Source organism: Homalodisca vitripennis, chromosome 5 (assembly GCF_021130785.1).
Source record: "Homalodisca vitripennis isolate AUS2020 chromosome 5, UT_GWSS_2.1, whole genome shotgun sequence".
NCBI classification, from domain to species: Eukaryota; Metazoa; Arthropoda; class Insecta; order Hemiptera; family Cicadellidae; genus Homalodisca; species Homalodisca vitripennis.
In genome coordinates this window covers 104389761-104408676 of record NC_060211.1, presented here as the reverse complement: position 1 = coordinate 104408676, position 18916 = coordinate 104389761, and the positions used below count along the sequence as shown (strand labels likewise).

The 18916-nt window shown below is 35.5% G+C and overlaps 2 protein-coding genes and 1 non-coding gene across 3 annotated transcripts in view; all 3 read left to right on the top strand.

Moving 5' to 3' along the window:
* The window catches only part of LOC124362629 (transducin beta-like protein 3), a 31478-nt gene extending 20779 nt beyond the window's left edge, over positions 1-10699 (top strand). The window contains exons 11-15 of the mRNA XM_046817293.1: positions 331-489; positions 6015-6180; positions 7639-7863; positions 10022-10149; positions 10471-10699. Of these exons, the coding sequence (XP_046673249.1) occupies positions 331-489; positions 6015-6180; positions 7639-7863; positions 10022-10149; positions 10471-10644 (852 nt within the window). The 3' untranslated portion in view covers positions 10645-10699. The remainder of the gene's footprint in view (positions 1-330; positions 490-6014; positions 6181-7638; positions 7864-10021; positions 10150-10470) is intronic.
* LOC124363983 lies at positions 1416-1522 on the top strand. Its single transcript, XR_006922573.1, has one exon. It is a non-coding gene; the product is annotated as a U6 spliceosomal RNA (small nuclear RNA).
* A 1153-nt stretch (positions 10700-11852) lies between the features above and the next one.
* Positions 11853-15111, top strand: LOC124362627. Its single transcript, XM_046817290.1, has 2 exons — positions 11853-12228; positions 14150-15111. The coding sequence occupies exons 1-2, from the start codon at positions 12015-12017 to the stop codon at positions 14968-14970; spliced, it is 1035 nt and encodes a 344-aa protein (XP_046673246.1). The 5' UTR covers positions 11853-12014; the 3' UTR covers positions 14971-15111.
* Positions 15112-18916: the final 3805 nt, after the last annotated feature.

Below are 18916 nucleotides of genomic sequence, written 5' to 3'. Positions count from 1 at the left end.
TTATTTTATCTGTATGGTTCAATGTTGGTCTATTCCATTTTTGTAATCATATTTAGCGTAACTTATTTTTATGTTAAATTTAATTCAAATTATGTTTCTTTCTTTTAACTATCCATCTGTAAAACAGTATTATTTATTGTATATTTTGTACTCTTATTAGTATTAGTGATGAACCACAACATTTGTAACAAGTCATTGTGTGAAAAATAAGAAAATGTGAAAATAAGAAAGAAAGAAATGTAAATTGTTCTCATCCTTCTTTCTAATTAAAGACCACAACACATCTCCTGTTGATTATTATGAAGATACAGTGTGTGTGATATCGTGCAGGTGTGGAACACTGAGGATCTATCACTTGTAGGAGTACTGAGAGGTCACAGGCGAGGAGTCTGGAATGTTTGCTTCTCACCCGCAGACCAAGTTTTGCTGACCGCTTCTTCTGATTGTACACTAAAACTGTGGGCTCTATCTGACCTTAGCTGTATCAAGGTAAATTGATATATTTATATGTGAAATACTAAAACCTGCTCGACAAGGGTAATCAAAGATAAATTAGCCATTTCATACTTAGTTCTTTGTTGTATAGATCACTAACCAATTGTAGTGTATTCTGTATATAATAAATTATTATACTTTCGGTGTTTCAATGTTTATTTCACAATTAGAATTAATAATTTTGTCTCTATTACTTTTAAAAAAGACCAATTCAGGTATGGCACCTCTAATGCTTTGGTTCTTGAAACATTACTCTTTATTATATAAATCATTTGAAGGAAGAATCTTTGAGCATTGGAAAAAAGTTTAATTTACTATCACTGGTAAATAAATACAAATTTTTCAATATTTATTTTTTTATTGCTAGGCCTTTTGGAATAAATTATTCCATCATCAGGCACTTCACAAATGAATAAATATTTACATTTTTCTAAATAATAGATATTCAAACAACATATGATAAAGGATTTGGAAATATAATTAGCTGGTATAAAATATTTAAACAGAATTACATTGTAATTTTTTTATAAATTGAGATGAGAGTAGAATTGAATTTTGAATAAATCCGTCTTCATTCTTGATTTGTGTTAATATATAATGTTTTCAAAGCATTTAAGTGTATTGTGTTAGTAACTCATTTCAATAATCATACATTTTTATTAGAGATGGTGTGTCCAGACTCATTGTATTGTAACATATATAAACATGACCAAAACAGAACATTTTTTGCAAAATACTAAGACCATTAAATGGTTAATGAGTTCTACCTCCTTTAAACCTCAAATCACAGTAGGTTTACATTTTAGAACATCCCCTCTTCTCTGTTTCTACTTTTGTAAGTTTTTTTTAACTGTTTGTCTGGCCAATTAAGAGTGGCCATTTGAAGTGATACCATAATTTACAAATACCAGTGCAGAATTGTACTTGCTTCGGCAGTACATATACTAAAATTGGAACGATACAGAGAAGATTAGCATGGCCCCTGCGCAAGGATGACACGCAAAATCGTGAAGCGTTCCACATTTTTGTGGGCTGACCATGGTGTACAATGAACAGTTTGCGCAATGGGCGAGATTATGGATGAAATTGTCAATTCTAGAGCTGTGAATGCATGTGTTTATGATTATGTTGATAGTTATTGATTTTTTCTCAGAAAATGAAGACGTAAATAAAAATCGAGTGACAATCCTTAGCTTGAATATTCGTAGCTGTAAAAAGAATTTTGATGAGCTAATTATCATTTTTGAACAACTATAAGTTTAAATTTGACATAATTATTTTAACAGAGACTTGGATGGATGAGTGCAGTGTAAATGTGAGTATGGATGGGTAATGATAGATTCGTAAAATTAAGGAAAGTATGAATCAGAATGATGGCGTGATTGTTTTCGTTAATAAATGTTTTTCAGTATGTCATGCGGAAGTGAATCTGAGCGGGGCCACATGTTTGAAACTAGATATAACGTTTGGCAGGGAGCGGATGTCGTTGCTCGCCATTTACCGGAGTCCGGTCCGGTGACCTTGACTCTTTCATTAGTGATCTCGAGGTATATCTTGAAACCAGGCACAGGGATCGGGTTCACTGGCTGATTGGTGATATAAATTGTTGTATTTTACCTGAAACCAACGATCCACTGTCACAACGATATCTTGATGTAATGTATGGAGCTGGTTTCATTAGTTGCATTAATGTGCCAACCAGAGTTACTGGATTTTCCAAAAGTTGTATTGATCATATATTTACGGATATTAAAAACTACGGACGGTGTTAAGTCGGCGGTCATCAAAGTGGAAATTACGGATCACTATTTTACTGTCTCGCCAAGTCAACAGAGTTTTAATTAAAAGTAAAAGAAAACAATCATCTTTAGTTAAAAACACATATATTGACTTTGATATTGTTGGGCCGTCTTGTCTCTGAAAGAAATTGGACACCGATTTTAGAGATCGAGGATGTTAATCTGTCTGCATCTAAGTTTGTTGAATACTTGCAAGATATTCTATTACAATCCTCAATTAATAAGAACCCAATTTCTCTTCTAAGCACGTCAAGCTAAAGCCGTGGGTTACCGTTGGACTAATTAAATCAATTCGAGTTAGAGATAAAATGAGTAAGCAGCTCAAAGGCCAGCCCTTTAATACAATGTTAAAAACTCGTTTCAAGCAATATAGAAATCTCTTAAATAAGACTATTAAATTGGCTAAAGAAATGTATTTTAGAAATAAAATTTAATGAATCAAAAAATAATAATAAGCTCTTGTGGAAAAATATTGCTGAAATTATGGACATGAATAAAAAAAAAGATTCCTTTCCTATTGAACAGTTTTCTGGACGGCAAACTTAATATTGAGACAAATGATATAAATAATGTAGCTAACACATTAAATGAATACTATGTTAGGGTGGGTGCCAACTTTAGCCAGTGCTGTGCCTCCCGTGACTGAAGTCGTTATGAATGACGAGGATTACGGGGCGAATTCTACTTCCAGCTGGAGCCGATATCCGAGGATGTCCTTGCTCGTGTTGTACAAAACCTTAGAGGCGGGTCTGCTCCGGGAGAAGATGGAATCCCGGCTACTCTTATCAAAATGTTTTTTTTAATTTCCTTAAAGCTTCCACTTCTACATATTATAAACAATAGTATATCACAGGGAATTTTCCCAGCATCTTTTAAAATGGGTAAAGTAATCCCAATCTATAAGGGAGGCCCAAAAAATCGATGTGTTAGCTTCAGACCAATAACTTTAACTAGTGTTTTATCTAAATTATTGGAAAAATGTGTCAGAATTCAACTCGAAAAAATATTTAAACATCAATAATATTCTTGTACAAAATCAATTCGGGTTTCAGAAAAGATAAGAATTTGAATGACGATTTATATTTGCTAACTAAAAGTGTTTCATGACACGATTAGCCGTAATAAAAAACCATTATTGATTTTTATAGATTTAGCTAAAGCTTTTGATACAGTTGATAGACAACTATTACTACAAAAATTAAAATATATTGGAATACAAGGGAAACTCTTGGAGATGGTTCAAAAGTTATTTGTCCGATCGGTATCAAGTTGTTTCCGTTTTGGGCCATACAAGCGTTCCTCAAAAAAATTGAGTATGGGGTTTTGCAAGGCAGTACTCTTGGACCCTTGCTTTTCTTAATTTTTATTAACAATCTAGGAAGATTGACTTTGTTTAAAGGACAGATATTTCTTTATGCGGACGATACCGCTTTGTTATTTGAGGGTGAAAGCTGGGAGGAAGTGAGGGATGTGGCTGAGCGCGGTCTACTCACTGTCAAGCGCTGGTTTGATCAATGTCGGCTCACAGTTAATATAGCCAAAACCAAATGTATGCCAATCTCTATACGAGCTGACGGCGATCCTTTTTGTTTTTAAGCTACGGTTGCATACTTGTGGTGGCCAGGATGGATGCGTTTTGTTGTGTGTGAATGTATTGATAGGGTGAGTGAGTATAAATACTTGGTGTAGTTTTTGACAATCGTTTGAAGTGGTGTAATCACGTAGCTTACATGCGGAATAAACTTCGTAAATTTATCTTTATATTCTGTAATCTGCGTAATATACTTTACAATTAGATCTTTTAAAAACTGTATACTATGCTTATGTGCAATCAATTCTTCAGTATGGTAATTTAGCATGGGGTGGCTGTTTCCAAAATAACCTTGCTCCCTTAGAAGTCGTTCAAAAAACTATTATAAAAGTAGCTCTGAAGCGAAATCGTACTTATCCAACCAATTTATTGTTTGAAGAATTTAAAGTTTTTAACGTCTCGCAATTATATATCCGAACATTAATTTTGTACATTTTTTCAACATCGAGATTCAATTTTCATTCACAGTAACCACAGCCATTTTACGCGTTCTTCACTTTCATAACAGAATTTTTGTTCCTAGACTCGTTAAAAGCCTTTAATTCAAACATCATCTCACTATATTGCTCATATAATTTTCTCAAAATTACCATACTTTATAAAAAACCCAAGACCTTGCACTATTAGTACGTACAAAAAAGTAGTCAATAAATGGTTAGTAGATGCTGGGCGAGATGGATTTCGTCAGTATTTTTCCTCAATCTACACCTAGATATGCTTTTTTTTTATGTATTAAATTTCTGTTATATTTTTGTATTACAATCAATGTTAGTCTGAGTGTTTGGTTAGTTCTGTACAATCGGTTTGACTGCAGACCAACGAGTACGTGTAGTGCGTGCATGTGTGCGTGTGCGTGATTGGTGTGTGTGTGTGTGTGTGTGTGTGTGTGTTTAGTGTGTGTGTGTGTGGTCCAAGTCTCTCTCTACTTATATCGGCTAATTTTTAATTAAGTCTTTCTGATTGCTCTTTTTTATGTAAGTTACAAGTTTTTATAAATTACATTTTTAAGTCTTCAAATTATATTTTCTAAATAAGTATATTCCTTTCAAATTTTAGATTATTTATTAACTGAAATTTGCTCATGTATTCCATGCTCTGGCCTTGTATAGTTTATTTTAGAGTTTAAATCTTCATTTCTCATTTGTTAATGAAAATGTTTTTATTAATTGACAATTTCATTTTCTTATTTTAATTTAAGTTTTTTGTGTGTTATTGGTAGTGCAGACTGAGGAACTCGTTTCCCCACACACAGGCTGATGCCCATGTGGGGATAATTTCCTATAAGATTTTTGTTATGCATTATATTTAATTCTGTACATAAATTTTGGAAATAAATAAATCAATCAATCAATCAATCAAAAAAAAAAAGAATATTCCTTGGTATTTAACACCTATACTATATATCCCACAAGGGAATTTAGACATCTTTATTTGTTTTGAGTTAAGGTTTAAAATTTGTTTACTAAAAATAATTTACATACAAATATTACGACTAAACTTATTTAGTGTTTTGAAAAATTTAGTCGGAATTGTCTGTGTTAAATGTATAGAGGTATGTTTCATTAGTTGGCAGTCTTGGCAGTCAAGTGCTGTTTGCATGCAATAGATTGCTGGGTGTCTGTAGTGCTTAACTGTTAGCTTGTGAGTTGTCTTGGTGTCACTCAGTTGCGTCAGATTTGATCATGAGTCAACTCATACAAGTTGTGACGTCACTTGCTGAGGTACTGATGTGTCTCTGAATATTGTATAACTTTTTGGTAATGTTAATGAGTTTAAAATTAAAATTAAGTTTTAGGTGTAAACAAACTTGATGGGGTAAAATGAGTAAAATCGCTTACAAATAGTTTTACACAAAATAAATAGTTATTCTTTATGTGATTACTGGCCAGTTATTTGTGTAACTCTTCCATAAAGTTGTAGTTTTTTGTTAAAAATATTATGTTAATTACTTACAACTGTTCCAAGTTAAGTTTGATGTGCAAAGTCATAATAGTTTGTCAGGGTATTTCCACTAAAACACACTTTCGTAGGAGACACTTCACTAGAGACTGTAGTCCTTCAGCCATTTTGTTTGAAGTTTTTTTTGTACTCAGGCAACATTTTAGTTTAAAGTAAATAAATGTTGACAGACACTGGAGGGTCACAGTTCATCGGTGATGGTCGGCCGTTTTATCACTCAAGGCTTGCAATTGCTGTCAGTCGGAGCAGACGGTCTGCTCAAACTGTGGAGCATCAAGACCAGCGAGTGTCTCAAGACGTTTGAACACCATGATGCTAAGATATGGGCACTTGTTGGTATGTATTAAATCACTCTTTATTTTTGGTCATTTTTAGTATAACAGGAGAGTTTATGTTTGAGAATTAACACGTTGAAAAACTATATCAAAATTACATTCAGGAATATACGATTTGACAAAAAATGTCTTTTATTTGTAACATTGATACTCTAAAGATTATAAATTTTTTTCATATTTACCCACTCATAACACACGTGTTGTATATTTATGGCTCAACAAAAAATCCAATCTGGATGAAATCCTCAAAATATAAAACTAGTGCTAAGTTTGTAAATATATGATTTAGAGACATCTTTTAGACTATTGACAACTTTAGCTGTTTATAAATACAATACTGTAATAAATATTGAGTAATAATCATAAAAATTGAATGGAAAACCCAGAAATAATTATCCATTCTTGTAATACTTTGAATAGAGTAGGAAATTATCTTACAATACAGTTAAACTTTTATACAAAACCCTATAGGTTTAAAAGACTTGTAATTCTTTCACCTGGAATTATTTTATTTTTTAATGTAGATTAAAATATTATGAAGTGTGGAATCGAATATTTTAGTGCCAAGATAGTGGCAAAAGAGAGAATGGAGTAAATGCTTCAATATGTCCAGAGACAATTAAGAACTGTTATGCAAAGCTGACATGACCACAGGCTCTGTGAAAGACATAAGAAGTGGCCACCCATACACATTAAGATCAGAGGAAATATGGTAACAGTTCGGGAAATTTAAACTCGTAATCCAAAAAAATCAACAGGCATACCAGTATGGTGTTGCATAAGGAATTAAATGTTTGCCCATGGAAACCCCATTATGTACAAGAGTTGAAATTTGAAGACTGTGACTAAAGGATGGAATATGGGGAATTAATGCTTAGTTGGCACGAAGATCTTACTCCGTTTTTTTTTTTTTTTTTTTTTTTTTTTTTTTGTGGGGTTTTGCCAAAGAGGAGGTATACAGGTCCATTGGAGGAATTGAAAAGCATAATTCAAGAGGTTATCACCAAATTCCCAATTGAATTCCTTCAGAAAGGTGTAAATTATATCCCCAGCGGTGCCTATGTTAAGATTTAACTTATTCCTACGTTTTCTTATGTAACGGAACACATGTACTTGGTTTGATAATAAATCAGGATCATTATTAAATAATTTATAACAGTTTTGTAATATATAGTTAGTTACTTTTCAACTACTCGGTATATGACAAGTGATGTAGGGTTCAATAATGCAGGGTCTAGAATGAGCTTGGGGCTCTTGACGTCTGAGAAAATTAGAAATTTAGAATAACTAAATGCCAGGATAACTCAGATACCAGAGAGCTCAGATGTTTCAGAAACCAGGAATGGTTGGAGTACCCAGAGAGAGTAGTAACTTACACATTGTTCATAGAGTAAGTTAAATAAAACATATCATTCTGTACAACTTGTTGGCTTGTTCTAACAATATATTTGTTGACCAGTGTCAGGGGACGAGGATCGACTGGTGACAGGAGGTGCTGATTCGCAGCTAGTGGTGTGGCGTGATGTAACAGAGGAAAGCTTTGTGAAGCAACAGCAGGAACGACAACAAAGAGCCCTGCAGGACCAGGAGTTGGCCAACCGGCTGCAGAACCAGGATCTACTGCCTGCTCTCCAGTTGGCCCTCACACTGGAGCGTCCTGCTACAGTCCTCAACATTGTTCAAAGTCAGTAGAATCAGCTGTTTTGAGCCACTAACTGGTGATGTTTCATCTAAATCATAATGGACTTTTCAATGAATATTAACAAATTGTTTAGGGAAAAGTTAACCAAGAGACTCCTTGAAAAATTCAATTCATTTGATTTGTTGCTTATTTTAACTCATTTACCTTTTCCTGCACAACTTAATTTGCTACGCTCAGTAAAACCAGGGAACTTTGCTATCTTTAGAAAACTCAGGCAATTTTTATTTCTTCAACCTTGTATAACTTGTCAAGTGTTACTTATCCAAACACATTTACACCCTCCTACTGCATGAATTAATTTCAATTTATCAATTTTGGCCGAATTAGATATAATGCGTGTGTGTTTGTTATGTAATATTCCTGATCTTTTTTAAAGGTTATTATTTTACTAATAAAAACACATACAATACTTTCTTGTCACTAAGGTAACTATAAGTTTTGACTCACATTACCCGTAACTTCCCATTTTATTATAGATAAGGACAAGCTAGGACGTTTTCCTTTCCTAAAATATAATTAGGAATTTAGGCCATTATTCATTGGATACCCACCTCCTAATTCAAGAACAGCAACTTAAACTTCATAAAAATTATCATGTTGGTTTAGGCCTAGATTTTGGGATTCTTGTTGAGCAGTCTACTTAAAATTTGCCATAGTACTATTCACTATTTCACTCTATCTTTTGAACTTTTACAGTCCTAAGTCTGTTGATTTTACTGTATTTATATTACTTGTTCCAGCCTTAGCTGCAGAAAATGTAAAATAACTATGTTTAGCCAAATTTAGGTAAACATTAAACAAAAAAATATAACTCAAATGCCTGTATATACTGTACACTGATGGCTCATTTCATATATACTCACAGAAAATTCTGCATTACACATCTAAAACACACATAAATATTACAATTAATTCTAATAACTTGAAAGGAGTTTAAAACAATCTAAAATCAATTCAAATATGGTGTGAACATGACTTGCACAATTCAATGGCTGCCCTGTTAAATTTTTAACAATGGCGTTGGCTACTCCACACTGGATTGCGACAAAGGGTTATGTTGTTCAGAAATTCTTTTGTTCATTCAGAACTAATGACTGTTATGATTTTATGGATTTATAACTTTCATATTGTTCTGTTATGTTGTAGATGGAGCTTATATTGGTACTAATAAATTACTTACATTAAAACATAAAACCAATATTTAACACTTTTATTATATCCTTATTATATTTATATCCTTGATATCGAAAGGCCTCACAAAATAATAAAAGTGTTAAATATTGGTTTTATGTTTTAATGTAAGTAAGTTGTTCTATTATATTTGATCTTTTACTTTTTGGGCATTCTGTATGATTTCCTCTTCCTTTATGTTCCTATATTCATTATATTCTTTGATTATATGTTCATAGAAGCTAGTGAGGTATTTTGTTTATGGGTAGGTGTTAATGTGCTATGAAAACTCTGTCCTGTCTGAAAAAAACACAGTAGACCTCATAAACAAAATTAAAGATATAAATGTAAACAGCTCCCACAATGAATTCTAAGTTGCTGTCACTGTCTGGTTAAAGACACAGATGAAAAAAAATGTTTTGAAGAAAGCATTTCTAAGTTAGTCAAAAGATATAATAAGTGCTTGAACCTTAATGAAAATTATGCAGAAAAATTAAGGAAGTATGTAGTGAATTTCAAATGTATATAATAATATACAAATATCTGATATCTGATCTTTTTTTTACCAAATAGTGATTACTTGTGGAATGGCCCTTGTATATTACAGAATGAAAGTATAATAATAAATAAAATTGTACTAAAGAATAAGTGTTAACGTAATTCATAAATAATTGTTTTATAAGGTTGTAAACTTATGTTTTAAATACCAAATCAGTTAATATGAAATCAACACAATAAACAGACAGTTTCGCTTCCAATTTGCTCTATCAAAATGAACTTTTTTATGTGTTGAATTTTGTGTCAATAATCCCAGTTTTCTGGACCAGAGTAAATGAGCAGACTCTAAAAAAAATAAGTAGACTATATCAAGTTTTCTTTATTGATTTGAATTTTGAAATGGTTATTGAAAATGTGTTTTGTTTTATTGTATATTTTATAGAATATAGAATTGTGTGTTTTGTTATAACAGCTGTGCTCAAGTCTGATAGGGATGGACTGTTAGAGACTGTGAGGCAGCTGAGAGAGGACCAGAAGAAAGTGCTGCTGAAACTGGCCACAGAGTGGAACTCCGTCAGCAAGCACTGTTACGCTGCTCAGGTACATTGACAAGTACAATTCTAGTTAATTACTAAACAGTTCATACAGTTCAGCTACTCTACCATTGGTCTGCCATGACATTATTGCATCAGTACAGTTCTGTAGAATCACAAAATTAAATCTATTTTATTCGCAAATTTCGAAAGTTTGTTGTAAATTATTTTTAATTTGTATTTTTTAATTGGATAATACTTTTAATGTAATAAAATAATTTAATGTATTACTTAAATTAAGTATATTTGCCTGTAAGACTATTTATGTATATATTGTATTACTCATGGATGACTATACCATAAACGTACATGTGGTGTTATATTGCAGATGGTGATATCATGTCTGATGGATGATATAACAGAAGGCTCCCTTCATATAGAGAAACACACCTTGGAGACCCTCCTTCCATACACCGAGAGGCATTTTAAGCGGATGACACAGTTAATGCAAGATCTTCATATACTTCAATATACAGCCACCTTAATGAAACCTCATACATAGCAAATATTTTGTTAAAAGTTTGTTTAGTTTTATTAAAAAAAACCTAATCTTAAAACATGTTTTATTAACCGTTTTATTTTTCATCCACCAGCTCTTCTTCTAACCTAGACTTAACCCATTGCGGATCACTGACGAGCTGCACTCGTCACACAGCGGCTGGGCCTAAAGATCATTTTCCCTCCAAATAGTTCTATTAATGTCTGATAGATTGGACGATCGTCTTCACTTGTCAAATGAGTGTTTAACATTCAGAGATTTCAAAAGTTTGATAAATATCCTACAGATTGCAGTTGTATGTCGAAGTTTAAAAATCATTCATATGAGTTTACTCTCTGCTTTTTAGCGCTTCTGATTGGTTGTTTTCCTCAGCTGCTTATTATAATAATAACTAGTATCGCATTTTATGGTATAATTTGCTTGTCACAATATGCCAATAGCCAATAATCTTTATTTACGTATTCATTGAGAATAGTACATGCGCCAAACATTTTTTTATTTTACAGTCAGTTTGTTAAAAGAAGAGCTGGTTGTCAAAAAATTCTTTTTCAGTGTAGAAAGGTCGGTCTTGTAGCCATGTTGTGAGCTGGATCTTGAGGCGTTGTGCTGGTTCTTTTTTGAGATCTTCGGGCAGATGGTTGTAGAGAAGTGCTCCTTTGTAGGATGGTTTTTTTCTCGTACAGACTTAGGTGATGTGGTGGCAGAGTAAAACTTGCTGCATTTCGAGTGTTGTGATGATGTATGTCTCTATGTCTGGTTTGGCTTGTTGAAATGGCATGGAGAATAGCATCACGGATGTAGAGTGCAGTTACTGTAAGAATCTTTAGCTCTTTGAAGGCATTTCTCCAGCTTTCTCGGTATCTAAGGCCTGCAAGACATCTTACAGCTCTTTTTTGTTGGATCAGTACTCTTTCGAGGTTGTTGTTGGAAGTTCCTCCCCATACCACCATGCCATATCTGAGGTGTGACTCGAATAAGGCATGGTAGGCTGTTCTTGCAGTTTCCTGGTCGCTTATTTGCATTATTCGCCTTATGACATAAATGCCGCAACTAAGTGCTCTTTCACACGATCCGGCGCGCGCCGTGCGGCGCGAGGCTGATGCGGCGTTGGGCTATGGGAGTAGATGAGTCTTTCCACACGACATCAGGCGCTCGCCGCACGGCGCACAAATTCCCGCCGGACACGCCGGACACGCGGCGTCCACGCCGGACTACTCTGCGAAGGGCTATTGTATCATATTGGGGGTTTCACACGGTCCGGCGCGCGCCGCACGGCTCAACCTCTAGTCTTGGGTTTGCCACTGGAGAGTGAAGACGTACGTATACTTCGGTATTGTTTTTGTTCAAGTGTGTTGTTTTTTTTTTAAGTAAAAATGAGTGAAACACAAGAGGTAGTGGCAGTCGAGACTGATGAAGATATTGACATGGAAAAATTAATTATGTTTGTGGAAGAAAGATCACTGCTGTGGGACAAGTCGATAGAGGAGTATAAAGACAGAAACAAGAACAGGGAAGCTTGGAGAGAAATCTGTCATGCGCTATTTCCTGGATTTGAAGACAAATCCGCTTCTGAAAAGAAACAGTTGGGTAAGTACCGTTTAGAAGTTTTTCATAGTTAATAAACATATAGCATGTGATAAATGTGTTCATCAGAAATAACCGTATTATTTACATTTGAATAGTACTGGGTAAATAAAAAAGACTAGAACTGTTAAAATGTCAAAAGGTCTGTGGAAAACTAGCAAAAAAGTACCTGAGAAAAATTAAATTAAAAAGCTATTTCAAATTTGAAGGAAAAAGTTGAATAAATATGAAACACTAATATATTTCTAAAACGAATTTCAATGCAAAGTTTAGGACACTGACATTGTTGTTATGAATTTGTAATACTATTTTTTACTTAACTATATGTATAAAACTATTAGCCTTAACATCATAAACAGTTCACATTTTTGTCCACGGGTGGTGATTAGATTTTTTTTAACTGCCATGTCACTGATCCAACGTTTGTCATGAAGTACTTAGCCAAAACATTTCTAACCTGGATGGACTTGATCCCACCTCGCAATGACTGATTAGTTCCTTGATGGGTACGTACTGGCAAATCTTCCCATCCAACAACAGTAGATGCATCTTCTAACCTATTTCCATCCCTCACTCTAACAAAGTTGTGTAGAATTACACAGGCTTTCGTTATCTTGACAGCTAAATCAATGTTCACATTCATAGGTCGATGGAAGATCCGCCACTTATTGCTCATGATGCCAAATGTGCATTCAATCAATCTTCTACCTCTACTTAACCTATAGTTGAAAACTCTTTTCTCAACAGTTAAGTTGTGGCCTCCAAAAGGACGCATAAGCTTAGTACTTAATGGGAATGCTTCGTCTCCTAGGAAGAAATAAGGCATATTAGGTAATTCACTCCCTGGGAGAGGCTCAGATTTAGGAAATTCTATTGCTTGATCCTGAATTTTTTTCCATAGACTTGATTTATGGAAAACTGATGGATCTGCTTCTGATCCGTAAGCCCCAATGTCAACGAAGGTAAAACGATAATTTGCATCACACACCGCCATTAGCACAATAGAAAAATAACCTTTGTAATTGAAATACAAAGAACCGCTATGCTCAGGCTTGACAACTCTGAGGTGTTTTCCGTCCACAGCCCCAACGCAATGGGGAAATTGTGTTTTATTACAAAATCCTTCTGATATTTCCTTCAGATTCTCTGCCGTCAGTTCTGGAAAACACTCCGAACGCAAGACGTCCCATAAACTGCTGCATATGTTTTCTACAATTTTACTTATTGTAGAGATTCCAAGTTTGTAGTAGAAGTGTAGGTCAGTAAACGTGTTGCCAGAAGTACCAAGTACCTAGAACAAAGAACAACAGATGTTATAACTGTCTTTGTTCGAGTTTTCATAGTTAGTTATCATAGTTTGTTAAATATGTGTACCTAAATATGAAAAAACTAACTTGTACAATTAAAGTTTTCACAAGGTTTTTTACTCTTAAAACCAACTAGGTACTTTCATCTTTAATGTCTTTTCCTTTCCTTTTCAGTAACCTTTTTTTGTCTTCGTTTGCTTTTTTATCTCTCTTGGAGTCGATTCTCTTTAGTCCTAAAATAAAACTGTCCAGGTCGAATGCCTAGCCTATCCAAAACATTTAGCTTTCCTACTGCTCCTTCATTGAAACCAAATTATACTGAACTTTCGTTCTGGGTCTGGATTTTCCCATGAAGGCAGCGTTTGATTTTTCTTTTGGACGAATACAATATAAATATATTACAGCTGTCACCAGTTGCTGAAAATAGACACTGAACAGTAGGGCAGCCAACAAACCTAAAGTAAAACAAACTATATTTCAAGTAACATGGTATTACGTAAAAAGATTGTTATATTTGTTTATCCCTAAAAGATACCGTCTCCCCTTAAACTGTCAATTTATTTCCAACTGCCATGCTCAATAGATAATCAAATAATTAATGCGGTGTTTTATTTCAGGGGACAACTTGCTGAAGAAATGGCGAAATATAAGGGATAGGTGGATGAAGCACATTCGACAAGATAAGGATTCAAAAAGATCAGGAGCTGGAGCTAGTAAAATAAAAAAATACATATATCACGACCAACTTCAATTTTTGAAGAAAATAGCTCACCAACATGACACAGAGTCATCCATCAACGTACCCGAAGGCAATAATTCTGTATCACCGACGGAAGATATAATAGACAATACAGGAACTCGTATTCCAGCGCAGCCAAACAAACCAAAAGTAACAAGAAAAAGGAAGAGAAACGAAGACGAGTTCGAACTGAAGATGATGAAAATCTTAGAACAGCCGTATGACGAAGAAGAAACTTACTTTGGCTTCTTCAGAAGTATGGTTCCAACTTTAAAGACCTTTACTACTGACCAGTTTGTTGAATTTCAGCTAGGCGTTCTCGGGGTTTTAAAAAACGTCAAGGCCCAAGGACAGGGTCAAGGAACCAGCCAGGTCCCTACTTCGCAATACCAGCAAGTCCACTACCCATATCCCGGGAGTCAGCCTCAAAACGTGTATTGTCCTCAACAACAACCGCAGTTTGCTCCGCAATTTTCAAACCAGACCTACATCAACCCATACATTCGTCCGATTCACCCACATACCTCAACCAGCAGTGAACAGTACTATCCAATGAACCAACAAACCAGTCAAGAAGCAAGCAACCAGCAGCCAACGCCACCATCACGGACACCAACCCCGCATCGTGCTACAGCTACTCCAGCATCAAGTGTCTTGTCCTTGGATTTCGAAGGAGATTCAAATGATTTTAATATTTGATAAAAGTAAAAATATAAAATTTCTTATGTAGCAGTATTACTCTTTTGTATATTTCTTATACAATAAATGTTATCCATGTACATATTTGTAATGTTTTTGTATAAACTAACCTTAAATGACATATCGACTATATTTACAAATACAAATTACTAACACATTTATAAACTTACCTTATTGTAACGGCAAGCATTTCCATAGGTTGGATGGAATTCCTCATGTTTGTATCTTGTTTTTGCAGCTTAGCTTTCAGTTTGTCATAAAGTTCATCATATGATTTGATTGACATACGAAAGTAAGAAAAGAATCTTTCCTCACTGTTCCGCAATGAATTGAATAAAACTTTGAAGGACCCAGAAGTATGTCGATTTTGAAGCAATGGGTGAATCCAATACCGCCTATTTCTTCTTCTTCGCCGTCTCCACAGTAAGTACATGGCTAGCACTTTATTCTTCTGCGGTGTTAACATTTCAATAGTTGAGCATGTACTGAACAGTCAAAACATGGGAGCGCCGCACGGCACGCGCCGGACGAAACCGACCTCGTGTGAAAACATTCAGCTTCCCAGGCGAGCGCCGCGCGGCGAACGCCGCACTGCGTGCGCCGGATCGTGTGAAAGAGCACTAAGTTTCTTGCAGAGATGGTCGATGTGCTGCTTCCATGTAAGATGTGAATCCATAATGACTCCAAGGTACTTTGTATTCTGTTGTGCTTCTAGCCCAGGAAGTGTTATGTTTGTGTTTTTATTTTTGGTAGTGAAATTGATTTGGACAGTTTTTTTTCGTTGAGCGCAAGTTCGTTGTGGGTGCAGTACTGTTTAGTCTTATTGAAAGTAGTGTTGGCGTTTCTGTTTAGAGTTTCTACCGATTTATTTTTTAGTGTGAGGACCGTGTCGTCTGCGTACATTGTGATTTGGCAGTGTTCCTGGAGATAGTCTGGGAGATCATTTGTGAGGAGGAGGAACAGGACCGGTCCCAGAACTGATCCCTGTGGTACTCCTCTGCACGGCAGTCATTTCAGAATGTATTTTATGAAGAGTGTTGTTCTCTACATGCTGAATTTCAACTAGTTGTTGTCTGTCAGTTAGATAGCTCTGGAACCATTTTCCCGCCATCCCCTCAATGCCCAGGGCTTCTAGTTTTTTGAGGAGTTGTTTGTGATTGAGGCAGTCGAAAGCCTTACTGAAATCCAGGAACAAGCCAGTTACTGCACAGCCATCTTCTAGTTGATCAATTATGTACTCAGTGAGTTGTACTAAGGCCGTAGTAGTAGACCTGCCTTTGAGAAAACCGTGTTGCTGGTTTGTTAGAAGTGAATTTTGTTCTAGATGAGAAAGAAGTCTGTTGAGAACAATTTTTTCAAAACTTTTTGAGAATGTGGGGATGAGTGATATTGGTCTGTAACTTTTTGTGTCTGTGGTTGGCCCATTTTTATATTTTGGATAGACTTTGGAAATTTTTAGTTGTGCTGGGAAGGCACCTTGTAAAAGAGACTTGTTTATAACAGCTGTTAGTGGAATAGTGAGTTCTTCTTTGCAGGTTTTTACAAGTTTGGCTGATATTTCGTCAATTCCTGATGAAGTTTTAGGTTTTAGAGAGTCTATGGCTGTTTGTATATCTGTCTGGGTTGCAGGCTGGAGTTGAAGTTTGAAGTTAGTGATTGGGGGTGTCTCCTGGCTGCTATATTTTATGTTAATGTTGTTTGTCTGGAGTATCCTTTCAGCAGCTGTTGCAAAGTAACTATTGAGGCAGTTTGCTATTTTAGCAGGGTTCTGTAGTGTCTTGCCGTCTGCAATGAGTTTCCATTTGCTCACCTGGTTGGGTTTTACCTTCCTTTCATTGTTTATTACTTGCCATAAAGCTCTGGACTTGTCGGCATTTGTAATGTAGTCAGATGTTTGTGTTTTCTTCAGTGTTTTAAGCCTTTGGTCATAGTCTTTTTTCCTTGCTGCAGTTTCAGCTTTGTCCTCAGGTCGGCCTGTGCAGAGTTCTTTTTCCAGAACTTCAATATATAGGTTTTTTAGTCTGGTACATTCGTCATCCCAGTATTTTCTATGTTTATATCCCTTGTTTCTGGTTGTTTTAATAGGGCAGACTTCGTTCATTATTGTCTGTATTGTGTTATGAAAAATGTCATAGGCTTGATTGGTATCTTGTGTTAGGCAGACAGTATCCCAGTTTTGGTCCATTAGTCTGGTTTTAAAGAGCTGTAATGTGTTTTTGTTAATTATTCTTTTTCTTTCTATGGTTGTCTTTGGTTTGTCTAGTGATGGTAGCTGAAATGTGGCGATTTGAGCCGTGTGATCTGAGAGTCCAGATAATAGTATGGAGGTTTGAATGAGCTGGGGGTCGACGTTTGTGCAGATCCAGTCTATTGAGCTTTTTGATTCATGTGTGATTCTAGTGGGTGGTAGGTTTAGCCTAGTAAGGTCAAAGGAGGTTAAGAGTTGTTCAAGCTTATTGTTGTCAGAGTCATTTGCATGTTCGTCAAGGTTGTTAATATTTATGTCACCCATGATGACAGTGGGCTTCTTTGTGCGAAGAGCATGTTCAAGTTGATCTGATAAAATTTCAATTGCTTGTTCTAGATTGGCTCTTGGGGGCCTATACACTCCTAGTACGCGGATGGTCTCTTTAGCTTTACTTCAAAAAGAGCAGTTTCGCATATTAGCTCAGATTCTTCGTTGCTTGCGCCAAGGAATTTTATATGCTTTTCCATGCCATTTTTTGCATACCCTGCCACTCCTCCTTTAATGTGAGTTTTCCGTGTGAAGCCACCTATTAGTGTGTAGCCATCCAGCCTTGTGTTCTCCAGGTTTTCTTGTGAGAGGCCATGTTCTGTGATAATTATAAGATCCGGTTGAGTGTCACTGAGAAAGTGTGATAATCGGTCAGTCTTTTTTGACAGCCAGTTTATGTTTTGGTGGGCAAGGGTGAGTTTGAGTCCCTTGTCGGTTGGTTTAGTTTTTCTGGGTTTCGAGTTTTTTTAATTTTCTTGTAGAGGGAGTTCTAGAACGTCAGTGGTTTTTTCTTCAGCTGTAATTTGTGTTTTTCTTTGGGAATTTGGATTTGGCTAAAAAATTATTTTGAACTCTATCTTCCTTAGGTGGGGGTGAGTTTTCAGCTTCCTTGTCTACAGTGCAATTTAAGAGCTGTTGAGAGTTGAGAGAGTTTGCTTTTCGTATCCAGTTACTAAGTGTATCGTCTGTGTTTGGTGAAATATACAGAAAGGATCTTGTGTGTCTTGTTACACCCACAAGGCAGTGGGGGGTAGAGTTGTAGATGTCTTCAGGTTTTGTGGATGTGCGTACTATGACTATGTCCTCGGCTTGCCTTCCTTGGAATTCGTGAATTGTTGATGTTCTAAACCCTAGTTTAATTAGCTCACGTTTCTCAGATTGTTTGAAAACGAGGCAGGTGTGTTTGTTTTTGTCAATGGTATGCTGAAGACTTTCAAGAGTGTCAAATAGTTGTTGTTTCATTTCACCTTCAATACCGCTTGTTGTCATCATTCCTTGAGGATAGTGTCCAGATAGGATAGCTGTGGCACTTCTTGTGCATCTGTAGGTTATATTCAATTCTTTTGTGATAACTGTAATATCAGAAATTTTGTGAAACTTTACTTCAAAATTTCCTATTCTGTTTATGTAAGGAATCTGATTGATGTCGCCAATGAGCATTATCTCTTGGGTTTTTGCAAGGATAGCGGCAAAGAGGATTTCCCCGGCGTGCAGCATAAGTGCCTCGTCAATGATAACCCTCCTATAGCTGTTACCTTTCTGTATGTGGTGGGTGGAATTGATCAAGAATGAATGTAGTGTTCTGAAAGTGTCTTTGCTAATGCTTTTGTTTTCCTCTGGGTGTAGTTTGTGAAAGCGTCAGTTTTCCTGAAAGGGTGCAGTTTTCCATGTGCTGATTGAAATGGAAAACTTACAATTGTCTGAACTAGA